Source organism: Carettochelys insculpta, chromosome 2 (assembly GCF_033958435.1).
Source record: "Carettochelys insculpta isolate YL-2023 chromosome 2, ASM3395843v1, whole genome shotgun sequence".
NCBI lineage: Eukaryota > Metazoa > Chordata > Testudines > Carettochelyidae > Carettochelys > Carettochelys insculpta.
This window is the reverse complement of record NC_134138.1, coordinates 166002353-166018890: the sequence shown is the minus strand read 5'-3', so window position 1 is coordinate 166018890 and position 16538 is coordinate 166002353. Positions and strand designations below refer to the sequence as shown.

Below are 16538 nucleotides of genomic sequence, written 5' to 3'. Positions count from 1 at the left end.
TTCAAAGTGTGAACATTGCATCTTAGATGTACAAACCCAGTTTCACATTTGTGTCTCCCTGGGGTGTTGTAGAGTGTGGTTCCTGCCAGAAATTGCTGCTAATACTAGTCTCATCAAATTTGTGGTACTGGAGGTAGTGTCATGGAAATAAGAAACAAAGGAGAAAGATCTTACCATTCTGAAAGACCTTTTCATGTAGAGAGGCACTCTTTTCAGGGGAAAACATGCAAAAACTCCAAACAAAACACTATAGCTCAGGCATTTAATTAAGCACCAAATCACCTGACTCAAAGTAAAACACTGTGGCTGCATCTACACTACATTACTCTTTTGGAGGAGGAATGCAAATGAGAGGTTGAAAATGCAAATTAAGTGCTGATTTACAAATATTGCACTTCACTTGCGTAATCTTGCGTTATTGCATTTCTGGAAGAAACTTTTCTGATATCCCTTATTTGCATTCCTCCTCCTCCTCCAAAAAGGAAATGTAATGTAGCTGAAGAAGAAATGTGTATAAGGAGGAAAATGGCACATGATCTTTCTCTTAAAAATGTTACCCAATTTTGTCATTAGTAAGTCGTAATTCCACTGTTATCTTTTGAAAAGATCCCTGGTTAGCAATTGTGATGGAAGGGTAATATTCCTATTCCTTTTACCTGCTATCCTCAAGTTACTTTTCAGATATTAATTGAGCTAAATGGCCAAGTTACATAGTAGACAACCTATCAATTTGGTTCACCTTGGATTACATTTGAATGTGTACGAATCTTAAGTTATGGCCACAAAGCAAAGTTGTTTTGAGATAACAGCTGTTATTTCAAAATAACTTTGTGAGCATTGACACTATGCACACACTATTTTGAAATAAATTCAAAATTGTAGACCTGTTATTTCAAATTTCGTAAACCTCACTTCAGGAAGAATAATGCCTATTTCAAAATAACTATTTTGAAATTGCCACTGTTAAGGCACGTAATAGCACTATTTCGAAATAAGCCATAGTGGCTTCAATGGCTCTATGCATGCAAACATGCTGTTTTGAAATAAGTAGGTACTATTTCAAAATGCATTCTTGTGTGTAGCTGTGTGATTTCAAAATAAGTTATTTCAGAAAGGCTTATTTTGAAGTAACGATGTGTAGATGTAGCCTTGGTGTATGTGATATAAATTCAGTGCTATGCTGAAAGTCCTCTGCTTAGTTGAATCCTAAATCTATTGCATGAAGTGCAGAGAATAAGTTGAATATTCTAATGAAATCTTGTTGCTTTTCTGTTGATTTCTTAAAATGTTTCCTCTAGTGGATACGGCCGTACCTATTTCAGTTGCACATCTGCTCATACCAGCACAGGTGATGGCACAGCCATAATCACACGAGCTGGCCTTCCTTGCCAGGATCTAGAGTTTGTACAGTTCCATCCTACAGGTATGGTATAACACTGGTTCACAACCTTTCCAGATTACTGTACCCCTTTTGGGAGTAAGAAGTGGCTTGTGTACCCCAAGTTGTACCTCCAGTTAAAAATTACTTGCTTACAAAATCAGATATAAAAACACAAAGCATCAAAACACCCTATTCCTCAGAATTGCTTGCTTTCTCGTTTTTACCATATCAGATAAATCAGTTGGAATACAAATATATTTTTCTGTATATAGAAAACTATAGAGACAAGTATAAATAAGTCCTTGTGTGAAATTTCAATTTGTACTAACTTCGTTAGTATTGCCTGTTGTAAACCTAGAGAAAAATCTAGATGAGTTGATGTACCTCTGGAAGACCTTTGTGTACTCCTTAGGATGTGTGGTTCATGGTTGAGAACCACAGTACTATAAGACTAGGAGGGCAATTGGCATTACCCTTCCAGGAAAAATGTTCAAAGGTACTAATTGCCTTGGGGACCAAATAAACTAATTGATTTCAGGAAATTTTGAGATATGATGTTCACAAAGGTCTAGTTTAATAACTGAAAAGTCTCTTGTAACTCTCATCTATCTAACGATTGGCTTTTTTTTAAACTCACGTTTTCTACAAAATACCTGCTTTGGCAGGAGGTCACAAATTAAAATTTAGACTCTCTTTTTTAGGAGAGCTGAGGCCCAAGTGTAGAATATGCTAGAAAGCAATTTCAAACATTAACACTGAAGTACTCAGTGGTGTGACAGTTACCATGGTAGCCAGGACTGTGAGACAACATATTATTCCCTGCTGCCAGGAAAAGGGAATCTCTCTTGTTTTGAGTGTCGGCTCCCTTACACCTCTCTAGCCTTTCAACCACTTAAGCACTCTTCTCTGGGCTATTCCAGCTCTGCATTTACCTTGCTTGAATGGGTCATCTGAGACATATTTCCTCCATGACTAATTTTTATTTAAAGTCCATAAAACATACTTTCAAAATATATGCATTATCTTGTAAATATTACCATGTATACGTCTCAGTGGTGTTGAGTCTTCACAAGTCATGGACTTTGTGTAAGTACCTTGCATGTTTCTCTTTTTTTTTTTTTTTTTTATGGATAACTATCCTATAAGGAGTTAGAATAGTAACAGAGAGGAAGCCATGCTAGTCCATACACTATCAAAACAAAAAGCAGTCTGGTAGCACTTTAAAGACTAGCAAAATAGTTTATTAGGTGAGCTTTTGTGGGACAGACCCACTTCTTCAGACCATAGCCAGACCAGACCAGACTCAATATTTAAGACACAGAAAACCAAAAACAGTAAGCAAGGAGGACAAATCAGAAAAAGATAATCAAGGTGAGCAACTTCTAATTCCCTTAGACGAAGGGTCAATGGGCACAAAACGGACATCAAAACACTCCAGATGCACAAACCAGTTAGTCAACATTTTAATGGAATGGGGCATTCTGTCAATGACCTAAAGGTATGTGTGTTACTGAAGAAGAATTAGCGCACCGTTCTGGAACGGGAAACAGCCGAGCTGGCTTTTCTATTCAAATTCGGCACATTAACACATGGTTTAAATCGTGATGGGAACTTTCTGAGTCGCTATGAGCCAAGTATGCAGACGAGCCCCTATCGTGACTCAAAGTTCCCATCACGATTTAAACCATGTGTTAATGTGCCGAATTTGAATAGAAAAGCCAGCTCGGCTGTTTCCCGTTCCAGAACGGTGCGCTAATTCTTCTTCAGTAACACACATACCTTTAGGTCATTGACAGAATGCCCCATTCCATTAAAATGTTGACTAACTGGTTTGTGCATCTGGAGTGTTTTGATGTCCGTTTTGTGCCCATTGACCCTTCGTCTAAGGGAATTAGAAGTTGCTCACCTTGATTATCTTTTTCTGATTTGTCCTCCTTGCTTACTGTTTTTGGTTTTCTGTGTCTTAAATATTGAGTCTGGTCTGGTCTGGCTATGGTCTGAAGAAGTGGGTCTGTCCCACAAAAGCTCACCTAATAAACTATTTTGCTAGTCTTTAAAGTGCTACCTGACTGCTTTTTGTTTCTATATGGAGTTTTTGTGAGGTCTGAGATATCTGCAAAGAACAGGGAACCTTTTTGCCAAAAGATCTATATTACAGATGGTTCCATAAAATAAAAATTATTTCTCTTTTTTTAAATTGAATAATTCCATTCTTAAAATAATTTAAGATTACAAAATTCTTATGAAGTACTTACTACGTTGCTGCTTCCTGTTTTCCAGGCATCTATGGTGCTGGCTGTCTTATTACAGAAGGCTGCCGTGGTGAAGGAGGCATTCTTATTAACAGTGAAGGTGAAAGATTTATGGAAAGATACGCACCTGTCGCTAAGGACTTGGCTTCCAGAGATGTAGTGTCTCGTTCTATGACAATTGAAATCCGTGAGGGAAGGTTTGTTGAATTTTTCAGTTGAAGTGACGAGAATGCATTTTTACGTTTGGCTAAAGCAGATAGGGAGTTATATGATAGTTCACAGAAGACGTTTGATCATCTCGAGTAGCCAAGTTGAACTGGTAGGTAGCTGAAGATTTTACATATATTTTAGGCAGAAATCTTTTTTTTGAAATTAAGCTTCCTTTTAATTTGGATATCAGGGAAGTTCTGAAGAGTCTTTGTAGAAAATCAAAGCTTATAGGCCAATTTCTAAAACACTCAGCATGCAGCAGCTCTCATTGAAAATGGCAGGAGCTAGAAAATCTGGCCCATAACTGTTAGCTATTTTGCTGCCATCAGAAGATAACACAGATGTTCTTAACATTCACCTGGTAATTCACTAGATAATCTAATTTCTAAATAGGATGATAATTATCTAGAAATTCTAAATTTCTGTATTTCCAATGTCTTTGCAGGACAGACTTTATATTGAAGTGTTTTTTGAAAATTTGCTTTAAAATACAGCAATCTCATGAGGATGGTAGGAAAGAGTAAAAGGAGGCATTTAAAGTGGACAGAAGCTGAGGAAGGATGTCAGTTATTGATGCTTTTCTATGCTTCCAGATGCATCAGCTTTATAAACAGGATGCCTAAATAGACACACAAATTTGGTCATGAATCAGATTGAAGTTTTGAACTCCCAAATATTTATTGGCAGCAGAGTAAAAATAAAATGACTTAAATACTGATTTTTTTTTCTGACATTTGTGTTTCACATTACCATGCAGATGACTGTATACGACTGAAATTTTTCTAGAAGGTGTCTAGATAATATGGTTGGGTGCTTTAGAAATGGGAATTATATAGGGGGAATTCTGCAGAGGCCCAGTATTTCAACCTGCCCTCATGTTTCCTTTTACATTAGAGGTTGTGGCCCTGAAAAAGACCACGTATATTTGCAGTTGCACCATTTACCACCACAACAGCTAGCAGTGCGCCTTCCTGGAATTTCGGAAACAGCCATGATATTTGCTGGTGTGGATGTCACTAAAGAGCCTATTCCTGTTCTCCCTACTGTGCATTATAATATGGGAGGTATTCCTACTAACTACAAAGGGCAGGTAATTACCATGAAGCAATATTGTGAAATCATGTTTCTCTAGTAGGGAATATTAGTTCTTTTGTAAAATTAGTCTGAACTGAGCATGTTACTAAGTATATGTGTACAAGTATGTTAAATTACATAACTTGAAAAGTTATATGAAAAGAGAACTTGAAAAATGTTGTTGTTTGGTTTGTCTTGTAAATAAGTTGTCACCTAAGTGTTTCCATGGAGATGGAAATCCAGAGAAAATATACAGTAATCCCTTGAAATGCATGATTTCGAGTTGTGCATAGTGAGTTAAGTACAACTCAAAATCCTGTTCCCCCTCAACCCTGCATGGTCCCGGTTCAAACACCCCTGCCTCGATTCAAACCCCTGTGGCTCTGGCTCACCAATTTGTCCCTCAACACCTGGCTCCGGTCAACCCCGCATGGGGCTGTGTGGCCCCGGCTCAACTCCACCCCAGGCGGTAATCCCCACTACCATGCCCCAACCCAGCACCGGGCTTTAACCCCCGCCCCTCCCATGGCCCACGCCAACCCCAGGACTTACCATTCAAAAGGAGCTCCTGGTGCTCCTTCTGCTTCCCTAGCTGCAGAACGTGTATTCTGCCAGGGGAAAAAAAGCCGCCCCCACTTACCTGAAATTTTAATTACGCAAGGGTGTGTGTGGGAACGCAGCCTTTGCATAACTCAAGGGACTGCTGTACAAAACACGAAATATATTTTTAACATACATGAAATATGCAGAATTTCTTTATACTGGTAGTGTGAAAGATTATTTAGATGAGGGTAGTATTGTGTCATTAAAAATTATTTTATGGGTGAGCTTGAACTACAGATGATTAAGGATTCAGGTTGTGTGGGATCTCTGCCTTTACTGCAATCTGAGTTCACTGGCATTTAAATGTTAATTTTAATTGCGAACAGTCCCAGTGTCAGGCAGAGTGAATTTACCAGCCTGATTTCATGGACTAGTTTATTTTAATCAGGTTTTAAAATAAATATAGATTTGTACCTTGAAAACATGCTCTTACAAAAAGTCCAATTTGCTTTCCATTGTGCTCCTAATTTTGCTATGAAATATTTTGGTGAACTGCAGTACTTTGTCTCACAGAGATGGTGGGCAAAACCACGAATTTATACCACGTTCTTATATACAACTTTTGAATTAATTGTTCTCTTGAGGTGCCCTTCCCCGTTTTAGATCTGTTGCTTTTTGGATTTCTTTTACTTCATGCTTTCTACATAAATAACTAACATTCATATACAACAAAACATTGACACTGTACTACAAATTATCTTTATTTTACAGAAGAGTTTGCAAACATGTTGAATCAATTTCTTCTGAAATTACAGGTAATTACACATGTAAATGGCAAAGATCAAGTAGTACCTGGCTTGTATGCTTGTGGTGAAGCAGCCTCTGCATCTGTTCATGGTGCTAATCGACTTGGAGCAAACTCTCTTTTGGATTTGGTGGTCTTTGGTCGTGCTTGTGCCCTTAGTATTGCAGAAGTGTGCAAGCCTGGTAAGACACTCTTCAAGCTTAAGTCCTTAAAATTGTATTGGACAAATTGTTATAAATTCCCATCCCCTAAAAGGCATTCTGTTGCCTCATATTGTTAAATAGAGGATTATTAGCTAGACTATTAATATAAAGCTGTTGCAATTTTTTATTTGTGTTGTACATATTCAGGAATTCACCAGACTGAGTTGCAGGGAAATACAATTCTACCAAAGCAACTCGAAGAAGTGATTGAGAAGCTTTTCTCAACCCAGAAAAAATTAAGACTACTGATAACTATCGCATGTTTTACAAAACAAAGCTTTGGAACATACTGCATTTTGAGGTGGAGGATACAGTGCAAACTGACTCTTCAATTAAACTAGTCTGAGATTATGACATTTGCTGCAGCCTTGCGTATATAACATGTTACATTTTAAAAAGTTAACATCCATTCCTTTAGGTGCATGGCTGTTTGCAGCATGCCTGTGACTCTGAAAAGCAAGTTAGAGGATGACTTAATATCTAGAGCTTTTGATTGTAATTTGTATGGTTCTAGTTTTATCTGAAAACAAGAGCTCTTTAAAAACTGCTACTGTAGGTTTTGATTTTAATAACTGATTTTTCTGGATCGGAAGAACATTTTATTTAATTTCCTTAAAAGGGTTAGCACAGTGCCCTTCATTTCTAGTTAGTTTACATGTGTAAATGTATAAAATCCTGTAATTAAAACCACATCTTCTCAGGTGGTGGGACAGGGCTGAAGAGGGGTACATGAGTGTACATTCCTTCTATAGTTTGTCGCAACTAAGAATCTGAGTTGGAATAGCTCTTTCTTCAGAGACTTTATTAATAATAGCCAGGGAGAAGAAATGAGATGTAAATATGATTGTATGGCAGGCTCACTTCCCAGCCATTTCTGATATCAGGGACACTATGGCTGCATCTACACTTGCAATCCTCTTTCGAAAGCAGCATGCAGGTAAGGGAAATTGAAAATGCAGATGAGGTGCAGATTACATATCTGGTGCCTCGTTCGCATATTCTTTCGAAAGAAGAAAAGCGGTGTAGATGCGGCTCTTTCGAAAGTAAACCCCATCTTCGAAAGGACCCCTCTTCCCATGGAAAAAGAGAGGGAAGGGTACCTTCAAAGAAGGGGTTGGCTTTTGAAAGAGCCATGTCTACATGGCTTTCATTTTGAAAGAATAGGAAAACGAGGTGCCAGATATGTAAATCTGTGCCTCATTTGCATTTTTATTTCTCTCATTTGCATGGCTCTTTTGAAAGAGGAATGCAAGTGTAGATGCAGCCTATATAAACCTCAGCCATAAAACTCAGAGCATTCAGGTTGAGGTAATTTAAATCACAGCAGAACATTTTAGAACAACAACAAAACAACCTAGGCATCAAATACATCTAAAATAAGTCACGAAATTCCTGTCAGTTCACAGGGTTAGTGCTGACCTTAATTCTTGCCACTCACCCTCCCCACTGGTAGCTTTCCAATAATGGTTGTGGCTATTTAAAGCTAATATTTTTGTAAGAATTGTGAATCAACTGGTATAAGCCAGAGAGCTGACTTTTCACCACATCTTTCTGTCAGCAGTGACAATTGTTGCATCTTCTCTGTATATGTAGGTGTTACCCTCTGCCCTTATCTACCCCTTCAGCTATACCTCTCTTGTTCCCTCAATATGAATTTGAGTCATCACCCATCATGTGGGTTTCCTGGAGTCTCTAGTAATTTATACACTCTGGAATTATCAATCTTAGACCCCTGGAGCACCTAATGCAGATGTGACTGGATAGATATGTGGGATAGGGTGACATACTTCTGTAGCATTGATTAAAACTTGGTTTCCTCTTTGTCACTATTGGTGGGGTGTTCTCTGACAATATGAGAAGTGATATCAGGGATAGGGTGTCAGTAGAGGCTGGAATTTTTATTGTCTTACTTCTGAGCATAATTATCTTAAGATTCTATGTATACATTAAGTTAAATATATTTTCAGATGTGCAGTAGAATTAGCATATCATATGTAAGCTATGTTCAAGATATAAAAACTGTACACTAAATAGCAGTATGGAAAGCCTGTTTTGGTTAATCTACAAGTCCTGGCTTTATCTCCTTCCAGAAGTTAAAAATGCTATGTTTGACATCACAAATAAGTTTAATTGATTGTACTTTTAATGATTCTTCGTATCCCAAAGTGCTGTGTAAATGAGCTGAGTATCACCATGCCCATGAAGCAAGTCAGTAGTTGATGAACTTTACAAGTGAGGAACCTGAAGCACAGTACTGACAGGCTGTAACTTGACTAAGGTCACAGATAATGTGAGTTGCAGACTGGAATGCAACATGCTTCTAATAAGCTCAAGTGCAGAATTAACACACAGAACTGATAAATCCTTAATTCATGTTTTCACATAAGCATTCCAAGTAATACAAAGATACACGTGCATACCTTCTCTCAGCATAGATGGGTTCATTGTTTTCTGGGTACAGTCATTAGCTTTAAAAAGACCATTTATCCTTGTCTATCAAGAAACAATGTCAGTTTTTCTTACTTTGTTGTACTAAAAGTGAACAAAAAAACCCTGCTAAAATAGTTACTGCTGTGTAAAATTGCCATAGGCTCGTGACCATTAAATCTTGGTTTTGTTGAAATAATTGTATAAGAAGACTGAAGTTGTTTACCTTTAATAGGAGAACCAGTTCCCTCAATTAAACCAAATGCTGGTGAAGAATCTGTTGCGAATCTTGACAAACTGCGATTTGCCAATGGAAATATAAGAACGTCAGAACTGAGGCTTAATATGCAGAAGGTAAGGATCACTGTAGCATAGTATTTTGAGATGAGGTTGATGTTTAAAGTACACTGTGGGGCTATGTCTACACTACAGTGATCTTTCTAAAGAAGTTCTTCTGGAAGATCTCTTCCAAAAAAAGGTCTTTCAACAGACAACGTCCACACAGCCCCTGCTCTTTTGAAAGAATGAGCCAGTGATCAAAAAATGCAGTGCCATGAGGACTACCCTTTCAAAAAAAAAAAAAAAAGGAGGGGGGGGGCTTGCAGAGCATCTACACTTGCATGTTTTTTTTTTTTTTTTTTTTTAAATAAGCGTTCAAAAGAAGATGCTCTTCCTGACCTTGAAGTGGAAGAGGGCTTCTAGAAGAAGAGCTGCGTTCTTTTGAGTTCTGATTAAAAGAGTGCATTTTGTGTGTAGACACTCCATGTGTTCTTTAGAAAAAAGGCCAGATTTTCCAAAACTACTTGCTAGTATAGACGCAGCCTAGGTCTTTAGGAAAACTAAATTGGTACGTAGTAGAATGAAGCTCAGACTTTAAAACATGGAGTTTATAAATATCAGGCTTTTTTCTACATAAAGATCCTTCTGCTCAAATCACGTGCCCAAAAGATCATTATCTTTAAATTAGGAGGTAGAAATGCCACTTCTTTCCATTTGAAACAGTCATTCCTCTTCTGATCTACAAATGAAATATTTTTATACTCGCCACTAAAATGCTTTGTTCTTGCTCTTTGAATTATGCTTCAAGCTCAGCATCTGTTAGCAAGTTGTTGTGCATATATAAGGGGTTTTACTGTATGCTCATCACTTAGATTTGGCTTCTGGAACCCAGACTATAACCATGTTTTATGAGTATGTTCAGACAAGATCTATGTGATTGTTTGCAAATCATCGAATATGGATCTGCCTGGTAGCCAAGACTGTTACTTCCTGAAAGAAACACCTAGCTGTAAAAGTGAAATGTAAACAAGTTGAGTGACAGTAATATCTTTTATTGAACCAACAAAAATATTGCCTCATCAACCTCATCTCTCTAGTATCCTGGGGCTGACATGGCTACAATAATACCACATTCATAAAGTGTAATGTAGTAAGATGGCCACTTCAACATTGTTGGGAACATGGGAGCTGCCATACTGGATGTGACTGGAGGTCCATCTTGTCCTTTATTCCATGTTTGGCCATACTTCATCATTCAGAGGAACATACAGGAACCTTGCAGTAAACATGTGGGCTGTGTCTGCAGTAGCCCAAAACTTTGAAATGGCCATGCAAATGGCCTTTTCAAAGTTTACTAATGAAGCGCTGAAATACATATTCATCACCTCATTAGAATGCTGGCAGCCATGGCACTTCAAAATAGCAGCGGCTCACCGCTGCATGGTTCGTCCAGATGGTGCTCCTTTTTGAAAGGACCCCAGCAACTTTGAAATCCCCTTGTTCCTATCTGCTGTTAGGAAAAAAGGGATTTTGAAGTAGTCGGGGTCCTTTCGAAAAGGAAGCCCGTCGGGATGAGCCGCGCGCCTGCAAGCCGCGTCAGTTTCCAAGTGCCACGGCTGCTGGCATTAATGAGGTGCTGAATGTGTGTGAGAGAGAGAGAGAGTGTTTTCTTTCTCCCCTTCCACCTCACCGAACGGAGACATGGCTCAGGAGGGGGAGATGCAGACAAAGGTAAGGGGGCTGAGAACAGAGGTGAGGCTTGCAAGACAGGTCCAGGGCCAGGTCTGGAGCTGTAACCAGACTGCAGCTGGGGGCCCAGGCTTGGGGGTAGGGTTTGAGCAAAGCTGAGAGTGGAGTTGAGCTGGGTGTCACTCCCTTCCTGCCCCCTGTGGGGGGCTGGCCAAGGCCCTGCCAAATTTTCCTTGTGGCATCCTCAAGGGGGTATGTCACATAATTGGGAGTCCATTGTTCAGTACTTGCTGTTCTTGCAGAAGTGTATGGGGAAGGGGGAATATTTGGCTTTTAAACTATTTCAGAATTCTCTTTGAATTATAGCATCATGGCATTACTTCCCATGCAGAATATTTTTGTAACTAAGATGACTAGAAGTTAGAAAAGAGATGAAAATTTTGCAAAACAGATGAGATTGAGAGACATTATCATGCTTTCTTGAAACTTCGTATAAGTTTTGGACGTGTACTACAGGTTGAACCTCTCTAGTCTGGTACTTTCTCTGGCAACATCCATAATCTGGCATGATTTTAGTTAGCTGGATAACTACTTATCATTGATATGGCCAAGTTTCCCATGGTCCCATAAAGTCTGTTTACAGCCACCAATTCTGGCTCTCACTGTTCTGTGCTGTTTAGCTGTAATCTACCCTAAAATGTCTAAGAGCCCAGTAAGCAGTGGAAGTATTGGTAATGTTCTAGATAACATTGACCTCCCGTGGTCCAGCACTGGTCAGGTCCCGAGAGGTTAAACCTGTATTTTTTAACGTTGGTGTCTTGCAGACAATGCAAACCCATGCTGCAGTGTTCCGAACAGGTTCTGTACTACAGGAAGGATGTGAGAAACTCAGCCGCATTTATTCTGATTTGGATGACCTGAAGACATTTGACAGAGGTACATTTCTACAGTGGTTTGTGTATTCATTTTGTTACCCCTGGGCATACTTGTTTTACTGTGTGTGTGCACATGCAAGTGCATGCATCACAGTTTCAAAACAAAATTGGCATTAACCATTTGAATTTTCATGTAACATTTTAGAGATTTTCTTTAAATGTTTTAAAGAATGTGTGTGTAGATTAGAAGAACACCTGATGTTTGTGAACATCTGACACTTTCTACTTTGTAAGTTAGCAAGCACTACTTACATTTGACTCCGAAGATATCATTCCCTCACAGAGAACTTATTTACTGTTTTTTTTTTTGCTTCAAATATGCAGAAGGATATTAGTCTTGATTTATTATAAATACATCCTGAAAACGAGGTAATGGCAACTTGTTCTTGTTAACAATGTTCAGGTGCATATTTGGGGAAAAAGACACACACAAATCCAGTCTCACTAAACTCTCTGAGGATTTAAAATCTTTTCCTTTACAAAAAATAGGATAAGGGTTTATTAAACAAAATGACCTAACTTAATCATCTATAAATTCTTTTCTCTTTCTGTAGCTGCTTTTAAAGATGTGCCTTAAACTGGACATTTTGAAGTGGCTGTCTTACAGGCTGTAGTGCTTGTCAGACACCAAGGAGAGGAGAAGCTTGATGTAAAACTTAGAGCCTAAGGATGAATGTCTTCATATCAGTTCATCTGTGATTCCTGCATTTGGATTATACAGCATCTTAAATGTGTAGACTATATCCATCGTGTACGGATAGAGAATACCAATAATTTTCTATTTGAAAAGTTTTTGCCCAGCTACACCCCACCCCCCACTTTAAAAAAAAAAAAAAAAAAAAAAAAAGTGACCTTAAATTTGGAACCAAATCTTATGATTTGAAACCAACTCTGCTTGAGTGTGAGGTCAGAATTGTGTTTTGACATATGACATGCAAGATTCAACCTCATTTTTGGCACATACTCAGTCCTGAATAATTCTTTTTGACTCGGAGGTAGTTGAGTTCAGTCTCACGATTGTCTCCAATAGTCTCAGGCATGTCTCAAAACCAATACATGCTATTTTTGCACAGTTAAGCAGGATGGCCAGCTTATGAAAGACCTGGAGAGAAATTTTCAAGTTGACTGAGGTGTGTTCATAATTGCATAGGAGAACTTGCACTGTGACTACAGTGCTCTGTTTTCTGAGTATCAATGGAAAAAGAATAGATCTGAAGTTGTTACAGTTCCTGCCAGGACACATTTCAAAGTAGTGCAATATCTTGCTAGGTATGGTGTGGAATACTGACTTAGTGGAGACCTTGGAACTGCAAAATTTGATGCTGTGTGCTATGCAAACTATTTATGGTGCAGAGGCTCGGAAAGAATCTCGTGGTGCTCATGCCAGAGAGGACTACAAGGTACTTTAAACGTGTTGCCTCATAAAGAGGTTATCATACATGGGACCAACTTTTCTTAGCAAACACATATTTCTTGGTCTTAAATCAGTTGTATTTAAGCTCGGGGAGGCGGTGATTTTGGCAATTTGCATTTCTTATTTCTGAAACTCGCACGTTAGATTGTTTAAGACATGTTTAAATGTGTGTTCCTGTTGTTGGCTTCAAGCTTGTAAAACTGGTTGGTGACTGGAACTGTGTGAGTAAATCCATATTACCCGTTCACACTGAGCAGTATCTCAGTAACCAGAATAGCTGGGAATATATGTAATGAGAACACAGCTCCAGGTCAGTCCTATTAAATCTTATTGTTGAAATGCTGATGTAGGTAAGAACAGCTATGAGGAGGTCACTGGATCCATAGACAGGATTGAAAACACCAAAAAACACTCGAGAATTTCCACATACTCAGTTACAATCCTACTTAACTTGCTGAAGCGCTGTTCTGATTTTGAAATAAAAACAGGAATTAACTCAAAATGTAGTAAAACACCATAATCTTAGTTTATAATTGATATAACAGCATTATATTTGGGACTTAATCTTGATGGTAGTTATTAAATGCATTTGCAAAATGCAGTTTCTGAGCTGTAGCATATTTTTCTTTACTGCTTAGGTAAGAATAGATGAATATGACTTTTCCAAGCCAATCCAAGGACAACAGAAAAAACCATTTGAAGAGCACTGGAGAAAACACACCCTTTCTTTTATGGATGCCAAGACTGGGAAGGTATGTTGAGTCTGGGCTTGGAGGGGTTTTTGTCCCATCCTATTGCTGTCAGAAAGAAATTGCATGGATGCTGTGGAAATGAGTTGAAATTTCTTCTTGAAGGACCACATTCAGTTTTTCTCAATTACACTGTACTTTTTGAGTATATGTAGAACTTAAGTATATAAAATAGTGAGTCATTCCTGACTCTCTTTAGACCATCACTAAATTGCTGTTTAACGAATTGCCTTTGCATTTGTAGTAGGAATTGGAATACAGGTTTACCCCTCCCTTGTCTGGCATGTTTGGGACCTGATATTGCCTGAACAAGAGAATTTGCTGGATCAGGGGAGGTCCAGGGCTGCTGCAGCTCCAACTTCTCTCCTAGCTTGGGCTCCCTGGGGCTGGGAGGGGGCTCCAGCCCCTGCTCTCCTCCTTCCCCTAGCTATCATGGGGCTGGTCAGGGGGCTCTGGCTGTGTCCAGTGGCCCTGTGGCTTTTCATCTTAGAATAGAGTAGTTCAAAATTCGTATGCATGGGTAATACACATTTTCATACTTAGCATAAATCATTTATGAATTCAAAAAGGAATGGATTAAAAATGTCTGCTCTTAGAACACCCTCTTTCCCTACCCCAGTGCGTCTGCACACAGCGGGCATGATCGATGCCCCTCTAATGTGGAGTACTGAGAATCACCACCTCTTCCAGGTGATTAATCTCCTTAAATGATCAGAAAGGTTATTGTGGAGTGACATGAGGCACTCTGTTCCCTCAAAGATTTTGCCTCAATTCTTCAAGACCTTGCTGACAGGGAGGCAAGAAGAAAACTGGAAATAAATTTTGCTTATTACAGCAGATCAGATTTTTTTCTCATTCAAAACAGTTTTGATTTTAAAACAAGTGTTTTTGGGGAAAAAAATTTTTTTGCAAGTTTTCCTTTTTAGTCATTTTTAATTTTGATGCAGTACAAGAAATGGGAAAAAAGTAAAGATTGTTACCTCAAAAAATGAGGTTTTTGGGCAATTGTAGAAACTTCTGCATTTTCCACAATACTAGCAGTTTTTGACCAACTCTGTTTATATTACGCCAGTACAAATTTTTAATTATTTTGATTTAGTATAATTGCCAGTATTTTCCATATTATTTTTAGATTTGATGCACTTGTTTGCTTTCCTTAATTAATGCACTGTCTTATGTTTTTAGGTGACTTTGAAATACAGACCTGTAATTGACAAAACTTTAAATGAAGAAGACTGTGCAACAGTGCCACCTGCTATTCGTTCCTACTAATAATGATGGTTAAATATGTAAATCATGTAATTTATGTGTCTGCCAAAGCTTGCTGGTATATGAGAACATATTCATAAAGCTACTGTCATGTTAGTGATAGTTGAAGAATGCTGTCCAGAGATTTTTCACTTATACTCTGCTCAGTGGCTGGCATATCACCATTAAACTGAAGTGCACAAAGCTGCACACCAATTCTCTGTTTCTTTGCCAAAACATTGGAAGTGAACATACATGCAAAACTAATAATGAAATAAAATCTAAACCTGTCCTCCTTGTTACACTATTTTGCTTTTGCTCTTTTTTTGTTTTACTTTAGGGCTCTGCATTTTTAAATTAACGTAATGCCCTTTATTTTGAATGTGCAGTCTCTTTTAAAAATTAAACTTAAGTAGGTTACTGTAATGTGCTTTTTGAGACTTGTATTTAATGATTAGGGGGATGAGATTTTAAGTTAAGCTTCCAGGAAAGTAAGTTTGCCCTGTTGCATATCAGTCATTTACCTTAGTTAATGTGGTTATTCTAGTTTTGACTTTGTAGATCTAAGATTTAAAGCACCCCTTATGTTTTGTTAGTGCATTGCATATGACTTTGTTTATCCTTATTTATTTGAGGAAACCTGACTGTTTTTAACACAAGGTATATTCTTGGAGCAAATATCTTCTGTTTTAATGGAGACTGAATAAGCTGAACATTTTCTTAGTTAGGTCAAAACTGTTGGGACTATAAAGGCTTACAGAATATTCTTGTGGTGTACCATATTCCTTATGAGGATGGATAAATTAGAGAATTCCTGAGAGAATTTATCATCTTCCTTCCTACCAAGGAATAAACAGTCAGTCACAGAACAGAGTTCTTTATAGCTTAACATTATTACAAACATATACCATGCTTTGTCAGCAGTATACAATGAAACACATACATTACAGAATTTCCTTGGCACACAAATACCGCTTGTTTGCTAATCTCAGTGGGGATGACAAACGTGAATATTGTAATTAAATATTGTTACATACTGTGCATTTGCATGAAGAAATCTTTTTAACTGATCAAATGACTGCAGCACAGTTTGATCCTCTAAACCAGTTATGATATGCTTCTTTACTCTTGATCAGCAGTTTTCAAACTATGGGGGCAGGCTTCTCAAGTTATGCACAAGTTCTGTGCTTTGAGAATTGTGGTTGGGGCTCATGCAGAAGGACCATGCTCACTGGAGGCAGGGATTAAGAGGAGCCCCACCTTCTGGGCTCACACTCTCCTTCACTGTTTGGCAATCACTTATTGAGAGGTATTCTGCATGGAGGCTTT

At 38.3% G+C, this 16538-nt stretch overlaps 1 protein-coding gene across 2 annotated transcripts in view; it reads left to right on the top strand.

Annotated features, from left to right (window-relative positions):
* Positions 1–16250, top strand: part of SDHA (succinate dehydrogenase complex flavoprotein subunit A) — a 30186-nt gene extending 13936 nt beyond the window's left edge. For both annotated transcript variants that reach the window (XM_074987995.1, XM_074987996.1), the window contains 9 exons: positions 1299–1423; positions 3662–3830; positions 4738–4933; positions 6276–6447; positions 9131–9249; positions 11688–11799; positions 13068–13198; positions 13851–13964; positions 15147–16250. In XM_074987995.1, coding sequence (XP_074844096.1) covers positions 1299–1423; positions 3662–3830; positions 4738–4933; positions 6276–6447; positions 9131–9249; positions 11688–11799; positions 13068–13198; positions 13851–13964; positions 15147–15233 — 1225 coding nt within the window. In that variant the 3' untranslated portion in view covers positions 15234–16250. The remainder of the gene's footprint in view (positions 1–1298; positions 1424–3661; positions 3831–4737; positions 4934–6275; positions 6448–9130; positions 9250–11687; positions 11800–13067; positions 13199–13850; positions 13965–15146) is intronic.
* Positions 16251–16538: the final 288 nt, after the last annotated feature.